Source organism: Oncorhynchus mykiss, chromosome 9 (assembly GCF_057628025.1).
Source record: "Oncorhynchus mykiss isolate SJ-2025 chromosome 9, ASM5762802v1, whole genome shotgun sequence".
Taxonomy (NCBI): domain Eukaryota; kingdom Metazoa; phylum Chordata; class Actinopteri; order Salmoniformes; family Salmonidae; genus Oncorhynchus; species Oncorhynchus mykiss.
Genome location: NC_143030.1, coordinates 59432707 through 59441806, shown reverse-complemented (window position 1 = coordinate 59441806; position 9100 = coordinate 59432707). Strand labels below are relative to the sequence as shown.

The window sequence follows — 9100 nt, the reverse complement described above, 5'->3', positions numbered from 1 at the left end:
TGACCAGCCGGCTTTGGTAGCGACCCTAGATTTGTGTCGGGACTATATCTTGTGGAAGGATAAAATAGTATGAATAAATTAATCAAAATAACGTTGTTAATGAAAATATGTCAACCATTATTTGAAAATATTGGCCACCCGTTGTTTAAATTGATAATGGTTGGTAACACCGGCACGTGCAATAGGGAAGTAAAGTGGAATTCGAACCCATCACCTCCATTGTTTGGCTGTGGCCATAGCAACGTTCTAAAATGAGGTGAACAGATAGTGGAGGGAAACTCACCTCAACTCCTCTAGGCCTACTTTGACACACATGCAAAACAGACTAGACTAAATGAGGTTTATTCTAGGGATACAAAATGGTTTGAACCAAACAATTCCAGTCCCGTTAAGTATTTCTGTAGCCTAATAACTGAGGAGCAGTTAATTTGAACATCCTGACATGTGCATCATTGAACCAACAGCTGGAGGCAAATGATGGAACACCTGTTGCTAAGCAACCACCAGTCCGTTCTTCAGAGAGGGCCACATATTTGACCACATATCTTGTTGAGAAACTAGACCCTGGCTTTGAAGCCAACCCGCTCACATTAATTTTGTCAACTGTAAGGTGTATACATAACATAAATATTTTGTTTAACCAGTCCAGCGAGTTTAGCTAGTAGCCTAGATCCATAGATAGCTATATCCAGCTTTGTTATGGATGTCGGAGATGTATACAGTCCTGGAATCGAGGGGCCTCATTCCAACACTAGGTCTCAAGACTGCGCTCCTCTCCTCGCCCCTACCTGGGCTCGAACCAGCCACCCTCAAAGCATCGTTACCCATCGCACCACAAAAGCCACAGCCCTTGCAGAGCAAGGGAAACAACTTCTTCAAGGTCTCAGAGCGAGTGACGTCACTGATTGGAACGCTATTAGCGCGCACCCCGCTAACTAGCTAGCCATTTCACACCAGTTACACTGGTTACACTCACTCCCCTTTTGAACTCCTCCTTTTCCACAGCAACCAGTGATCCGGGTCACAGTACCAATGTAACAGCATAGCTTCTGTCCCAACCTGGGCTCGAACCAGGGACCCTCTGCACACATAAACAACTGACACCAACGAAGCGTCATTACCCATCGCTCCACAAAAGCCGCGGCCCTTGCAGAGCAAGAGGAACAACTACTTCAAGGTCTCAGAGCAAGTGACGTCACCGATTGAAACGCTATTAGCGCGCACCCCGCTAACTAGCTAGCCATTTCACACCAGTTACACCAACAAGTTTCAATCAGCCTAATCACCGGACAGAGATCAGAGGAGGTGAGTTTGTTGCCTACGACCTTGCGAGAGCATGCACTCATCAACAGATCACTAGGGATGGGTCTGCTTTTTTGAACTGATCTTTTTGGTGAACGTGTTCATTTTTCTCCCTGATTTGCATAGCCTACTGCAACTACATTTTTGTTGTTACTAAAATAAACGTTTTTCTACAGATAAGTTACAACATAATCATTTTAAGAGGGTCCTCACTGTAGAATCAATAAATAGTCCTAGTGGGGAAAGCACGTCAGTCTGGTCCATGCTGATATTTTCAGTGCAGGCCATCTAATAATTTGGCCAGGTAAAAAATGATTTGATTTCACATTTCACGATCTGGTAGCCTACATTTAGGGCTTTACGTTGTAGATTAGAATTCATTTTATGGTTCTAGGTCGATTTTAAGGCGTTTTGAAAGAACAACTATTTGAGAGCCAAATAAGCCGGCTCTTTTAAGTGAATGAAGCAAAATGAGCCGGCTCACCGGAAAGAATCGGAATGCCCATCACTACAGACATCTGAAATTCAAACTGTTTTGACATTTTTGCAGGAATGTGGTGGTTTTCGTTGTGATTGTCCAGTTTCACATTCCTAACGTATCTGATATGATTGATTAAGTACAGTGACTTACAATGGCAGAAGCCAAAGGGTTATCATCCTGGATTCACTTGGATGCTCTAGCTGGTCTGTGTCTTGCAGTTGTCATTCGTGTGAGTGGCTTATGCAAATGTCATCATAATCATCATCATATAGAAATGTGCCAGAGGTGACCAGTATCTGCCCTTTACTGTTATTCTCCACTGTATAACATTTTCTTACTAACTTTTTCAGTGAAGAGAGAGTTAGCCTTCCCCAAGTACCACTTCAACATTATCATCATAATCCTCTGCTGTAAGAAAATGAATGTCTATTTTGGACTGGGAAAGGATTATGCACACAGGGTAGGTTTTACATCTTCAGCTAGAGTAGGAATGTGGTATTGAAACTACCTGACAGTAGTGAAACTACCTGACAGAGATTTACTACAGTGCATTTTCCTCATCCATGGTAAATGACAGGTGTACAACAAGGACTTTGAGGAGACAGAGAGGGCGACCATGGAGAGCTGCAGTCTGGTCACTCACCTGCTCTTCAACCCGGTCAAGAATGAGCTCATCACATGTGGTGACTGTGTCAGGGTAAACCAATCAGCTCTCTCTGTGTTCAGTTAGGGTTGAGTACAGAGACTCGGCCAGAATCACTGCATTATTGTATAGATAGCACCAGGGGCTGCATTCATAACCACAGATAATGGGAATACCATTTTTACCACCTGTATTTTTCACTCTAGTGTTGGAGTTACCAGCAAATGGAGACAAATATGTTCAATCAACATGTATCAATGGCAAATTATGGCCTCGTTCTCAGGTGAAAGGAAATATGTTGAGTTGTATTATTATCTCATGTAAATGGAATGCCATATTCTAAACCTCCTACTGTATTACCTCTATAAGATGAATTAAAGGATTTGGTTTTGAGGACCAATGTTAGTGTAACCTAAGGAACCCGCTCCCATCCCTTTTTTACATTTTTGTAAAAACTTTTTTACACCTTTTTCGTGACATCCAATTTGTAGTTACAATCTGTGTCTCATCGCTGCAACTCCCAAACGGACTCGGGAGAGGCGAAGGTCGAGAGCCATGCGTCCTCCGAAACATGACCCTGCCAAGCCGCACTGCTTCTTGACACACTGCTCGCTTAACCCGGATGCCAGCCGCACCAATGTGTCAGAGGAAACTCAGTACAACTGGCGACAGTGTCAGCATGCATGCGCCTGGCCCGCCAAGGAGTCACTAGAGGGCAATAGGACAAGGACATCCCAGCCGGCCAAACCCTCCCAGACCTGGACGACGCCAATTGTGCGCCGCCTCATGGGTCTTCTGGTCGCGGCCGGCTGCGACACAGCCCGCGATCAAACCCGTATCTGCAGTGACGCCTCAAGCACTGCGAAACAGTGCCTTAGACCGCTGCGCCATTCGTGAAGCGCTCCCATCCCTTTCTGACCTCTGATTCCTGCAGGCAGGAGTTTCTGCTGGCCCAGGGGTGCTGGTGTACCCGTATGGACCTGGACGTGGCCCACCAGCACCTCTACTGCTTCTCAGACCTTGGTCTGCTGTGCTAAGACATGGAGGGCATGACAATTAACATAGGAGTTGGGAAGAGAGCACAAACACATCTGGTACCAGGCTATAGCCTCAGCCCACCAACCAGGTCTGCTGTTCTCAAATGAGAGTGGAGTAAAGTTACAACATCAAATCAGATTTTATTGGTCACATACACATATTTAGCAGATGTTATTGCGGGTGTAGTGAAATGATAACACCGTAGTCAGTGATCTGTGGTTTGTAATCCATCGCTCTCCCACCCTGTTCTCTCTGTAGTCAAAGCGTGGAGCAAGGCCGCCCATCTCCTCCATGTGTTTGAGGGCCATAACCAACCTGTCACCAACCTGGTCCTGCACCCTGACACCCCCTCCATCTTCATCTCTGGCTCTCTGGACGGTACTATCCGCCTCTGGTGCCTGGACACCCTGACCCAGCTCTGCAGGTGACCCCCTGCTCCCTCTACCCTGATCCTCTCACTCATATAGACTCTGAATTGTAGTTCACTGAAAGGTTGGCATGTAGTATATTTTGTGAACACTTGAGGGCGGGCATTCATAAATGGACACAGTGTGAATAGTGAGGTCCCTTCAGCCTTCACTTTCTCTTCTCTTTCCGTCCACTCTCCCCCACATTTTTTTCAGATAACTTTCTATTTTCCATATTCCTCATCTTACTTTCTGTACTTCATGTTATCACCCCTCCATCTGCAGTGTAACATGTGTGAAGGGGGTTCTGGGACCGGGGCTAACAGAGGAGGGGCTGCTGAATGCCTGGTCTCTGAGGAACATGTAGCTCTACCAACCTAACTACTTCCTGGACTTCTGGAGCCACCTGCGCTGCCTAGCCCTCTCCTTCACACTGTGCAAGGCCCTGGACAAGACCACATGCCTTCTCACCCTGGGGGAGGGCAACAGGTCCGCTATGTTCACCAGGTTTTATCATCTTCAATCTTCTTCATACAGAGTGTATTGAAATGACATCTGTTTCCTTGTAAAGTGTTCCATTCCTGCATTTCATGTTTAGATGTTTAGATAGAACATAAAAGTGTGATATATTTTATTGAAGTCTTCCATAGATCTGCATCTGTCTACTATACAGCCTCCACATCTTCTCCTGTACAGATGGTAAGAAGCTGTGCATGATGCCCCCACACCCCTTCCACTCACTGCTGAAAGTCCTGCCTAACTTTGCCTATGGCCGGGCCAGTCGGGCCATCGCCCTCCTGCTCAGCTCAATGGGAAATCTGGGTCTACACAGCCAGGTAAGTGGGTCAGAACAGGTGCTGCTGGGAGTGGCTTGAGTCATTGTAGTTGTTTATATGACACTATGAAATCATATGATCAGATGTGATCAAAGGGTTTGAGCAAAGTATTTTCCCCTGTAATCTCTGCAGGACTGACCGAGTGTTCCGTGTGGCTAGGTTGGAAATCAGGGAGATGTAGCAGCTCATTGCTTACATCATGCCAAAGGACAGGGCATGTGTAAAGAGGTGAGGGATTGACGAGGGGCTCCGGCTTAAGCATGGTCAGGTTTTCAGTGGAAAAGTGTAGTAAATGCATGCATGTTGTTTATATGTTTATATAATGTTTATACACAAAAAGGGAAAAGGCATTTGCATTGGCACCGGAGGTGCACCTTGTGACTACAGCATCCAGTTTGGTGTTATTGTCCAGTGGTCAAGGGGTCTGTGCACCTTCATTAGACGTCTCCTGTGAGAAGAGACAAATCTGGGTGTGTTGTAGCCTGGGATTTCTCATCTCTCCTGTCTGCTACTGGACTGATGAGGGAATGGTCTGTGCAGATGCCATCAACTTCATACTGTGTGGCATGTAGGTATCTACACCCCAATTTCCATTTGTCTGCCTGCCTTTTTTATGTCTACTGTATCAGTGTGTCATTTCTCACCGTCCTTCGTGTATCCATATCTTTTGAAAATTGTCTTTTCAGGACGGAAGAATACTATTCATGGATGTCATCATTCGAAATCTGAAATTCTGTGAGATTAAAGTCCACAAAGATCCCGTAAGTATTCCACTACAAACTTCCCTTCAGTTACATATACCTTACCAGGGGGTTGACTTCACTAGCCAGTTCACTCTTCAGCCACTAAAGGGCCTATATTTCTCTGAGGAGGATGGGCAGGAGGTGGGGGAACTCGCTCTCTCTCAATTCAATTTCAATTTAAGGGGCTTTATTGGCATGGGAAACATGTTTACATTGTCAAAGCAATTGAAATTGATAATAAACAAAAGTGAAATAAACAATAAAAAATGAAAAGTAAACATTACACTCACAAAAGTTCAAAAATAAAGATATTTGAAATGTCATTTTATGTCTATTTACAGTGTTGTAATGATGTGCAAATACGTTTCTCTCTCTCTCAAAGCTATCTGTGTGTGTACACATTTATTTTTGTTTTTCTCTCTAGGACTCAAAGTCCAGTGTGGATGAGATGATACCAGCTCCCTCCCTAACCTACCAGTCCCTACCAGTCCCTGCCCAGTCTCATCTCCTCTCTGTCTGTCCTTCAGAACCCTGCTCCTCACACATGGACAGTGCACCACTGACCTCATACAGACCCTGGGTGAGACATAAGCCAAGGAGATCGTTCAATCATACTTTTTTTTTTTTATTGACCATCTACATTTTAGTCATTTAGCAGACGCTCTTATCCAGAGCGACATACAGTTGTTGCATTTATCTTAAGATAACTAGGTGGGACAACAACATGTCACAGTCGTAGTAAGTACACTTCTCAATAAAGTCAAAGTTGGTAAGAAAAAAAAAAGAAGAAATAAAAAAAGAAGTGTGTGTTAGTTCACAAAAGGGTGGGTTCGAAGAGGTAGGGTTTCTGATGTTTTTGGAAGATGGGCAGGGACTCGTCTGTCCTAGCTTCAGGGGGAAGCTGGTTCCACCATAGGGGTACCAGGACAGAGAACAGCTTGGACCTGGCTGAGCGGGAGCTGCCCTCCTGTAGGGGTGGGAGGGCCAAGAGACCAGAGGTGACAGAACGGAGTGCTCGGGTTGGGGTGTAGGGTTTGAGCATTGCCTGAAGGTAGGGAGGGGCAGTTCCTCTTGCTGTTCCGTAGGCAAGTACCATGGTTTTGTAGTGGATTCGACCTTCAACTGGAAGCCAGTGGAGTGTGCGGAGGAGCGGGGTGACATAGTGTTTTACATGTGTATCTTGTATTACAATTAGCTTCAATTCTCTTTCAGTAGTTTATTTAAAGGTATGTTTTAAAGCCGTGTTTCATCTTCACACACTATGGTCCAAAACATGAGCGCCAGTCCAATGCTGTCATTACAGTAAACCTCAGGAAGGCTTTCCAGACCTCCAGCATGTGGAACTACTCACTGACAGCACAACCATCTCTCCATCTGCAAAACAGCAATTAGATAGTCAAAGATGGGTGTTTGAGCAGGCTCAGCTGTGTACAGTATGCACGACTGTGGAGCTACAAACGTTTGAGTTGACATAAAAAGGATCTCTAAGGTCAGGGCATGACACGACTACAGTCATTCAGTGTATACCTTATCACTGACATTGTGTTTAAGGTTTAAGGCAGGTATTAAGATTTTCAAATTGGTTTTGAAATCGCTATCATCTGGTCAGGTTCCTCGGAAAGCTTGGCAGCCTGTGGTCTCCTGCCCACGTTCCTCACCAGGGACTGGCAGTGGGAGGCAGGCTGCTGTTGTCTCTAAGAGCAGGCCGGAGAGAGCACATCTGACCTGAGACGGCCCTCTCAGGGGCCTCAGAGGAGAGCAAGCTCTCATAGGCCACCTGCAGTCAAAAGTCAAAAGGTCAAGGTAGATAATAATAATAATGCTTACATTAGTTAATTGTTGTGATGACGTACAAGTAATAGTTACGCTTACAGGGTGTACCTTATCAACTGTAAATACAGTGCCTTGCGAAAGTGTCCCACTTGTTGTTGATTCTTCACAAAAAAATACAGTTTTATATCTTTATGTTTGAAGCCTGAAATGTGGCAAAAGGTCGCAAAGTTCAAGGGGGCCGAATACTTTCGCAAGGCACTGTATCAATTTATTTTCCAGGATAAGCCACAGCATCATTCTTCTTGTGCTGAAAAAAATGCTTGTTAGATGTGCTGTATGTGCCTGTTACCTTGATGTACATTTTGTTTTGTGAGCAGCAGAAGGAGAGTGGGGATAGGACTCCCAAAAAGACAACCTCTGCATCTAGAAGGGAGTCCAGCCACACCCCCAGCTCTGTACCTGACAGATGACCCAGCACTGTGACCAATAGATTACCCAGCCCTGTGACTGACCCACCCCCAAACGACACCCTTACCGCAGGTAAAGCACCCATCAAAGCTCACACTCGGTAAAGCACCCATCAAAGCTCACACGCAGACTCGGTCCCATGGATAGGCAGACCATTCCATAAAAATTGAGCTCTATAGGAGAAAGCCCTGCCTCCAGCTGTTTGCTTAGAAATTTTAGAGACAGTAAGGAGGCCTGCGTCTTGTGACCGTAGCGTACGTGCAGGTATGTACGGCAGGACCAAATTGGAAAGAAAGGTAGGCGCAAGCCCTTGTAATGCTTTCTAGGTTAGCGAAATCAGCCCTAGCCTTAACAGGAAGCCAGTGTAGAGAGGCTAGCACTGGAGTAATATGATCAAATTCTTTGGTTCTAGTCAAGATTCTAATAAACTGAAGTTTATTTAGTGCTTTATTCAGGTAGCCGGAAAGTAGAGCATTGCAGTAGTCTAATTTAGAAGTGACAAAAGCATGGATTAACAGAAGATCTCTTTGTTTCTTGGGACCTAGAACTAGCATCTCTGTTTTGTCAGAGTTTAAAAGTAAAACATTTGGCGCCATCCACTTCATTATGTCTGAAACACAGGCTTCCAGGAGGGCAATTTTGGGGCTTCACCATGTTTCATCAAAATGTACAGCTGTGTATTGTCCGCATAGCAGTGAAGGTTAACATTATGTTTCCGAATGACATCACCATGAGGTAAAATATATAGTGAAAACAATAGTGGACCTAAAACGGAACCTCGAGGAACACTGAAATTGACAGTTGATTTGTCAGAAGACAAACCATCCACAGAGAAACTGATATTTTTCTGACAGATAAGATCTAAACCAGGCCAGAACTTGTCCGTGTAGACCAATTTGAGTTTCCAATCTCTCCAAAAGAATGTGGTGATCAATGGTATCAAAAGCAGCACTAAGGTCTAGGAGCACGAGGACCGATGCAGAGCCTTGGTCTGATGCCAAAACTTCTTATGGCTGGGGGGCAGTATTGAGTAGCTTGGATGAATAAGGTGCCTAAAGTAAACGACCTGCTCCTCAGTCTCAGTTGTTAATATATGCAGAGTATTAGTATTGGATAGAAAACACTCTAAAGTTTCTAAAACTGTTTGAATGGTGTCTGTGAGTACAACAGAACTCATATGGCAGGCAAAATCCTGAGGAGAAATCAAAACAGGAACTGAGAAATCTGAGCTTCGTATGTATTCACCACAGTTCCCAATGAAATCCCCTTGAGATATGAATGATTTTGCACTTCCTAATGGTTCCACTAGATGTCAACCATCTATAGAAATTTGAATGAGACTTCTACTGTGTTGTGGGACTGAATGAGAGCAGAATCTATCAGGTGACTGGCAGTCAGCCATTTTCTGA

General features: G+C 44.8%; 1 protein-coding gene across 1 annotated transcript; it reads left to right on the top strand.

The window, feature by feature from the left end:
* Nucleotides 1–5399: 5399 nt before the first annotated feature.
* LOC149981280 (uncharacterized) lies at nucleotides 5400–7763 on the top strand. Its single transcript, XM_090185754.1, has 3 exons — nucleotides 5400–5468; nucleotides 5875–6030; nucleotides 7601–7763. Exons 1-3 carry the CDS (start codon nucleotides 5412–5414, stop codon nucleotides 7691–7693), a joined length of 306 nt encoding a protein of 101 aa, XP_090041880.1. The 5' UTR covers nucleotides 5400–5411; the 3' UTR covers nucleotides 7694–7763.
* The last annotated feature ends 1337 nt before the right edge of the window (nucleotides 7764–9100 follow it).

What these genes read in the sequence shown, in the direction of transcription:
- LOC149981280 (XM_090185754.1), top strand. Translation starts at nt 5,412, where the DNA reads ATGGATGTCATCATTCGAAATCTGAAATTCTGTGAGATTAAAGTCCAC. An exon ending in TTAAAGTCCACAAAGATCCC is followed by an intron (nt 5,469 to 5,874) that starts GTAAGTATTCCA and finishes TTTTCTCTCTAG; the next exon opens with GACTCAAAGTCCAGTGTGGA. An exon ending in TGACCTCATACAGACCCTGG is followed by an intron (nt 6,031 to 7,600) that starts GTGAGACATAAG and finishes TTTTGTGAGCAG; the next exon opens with CAGAAGGAGAGTGGGGATAG.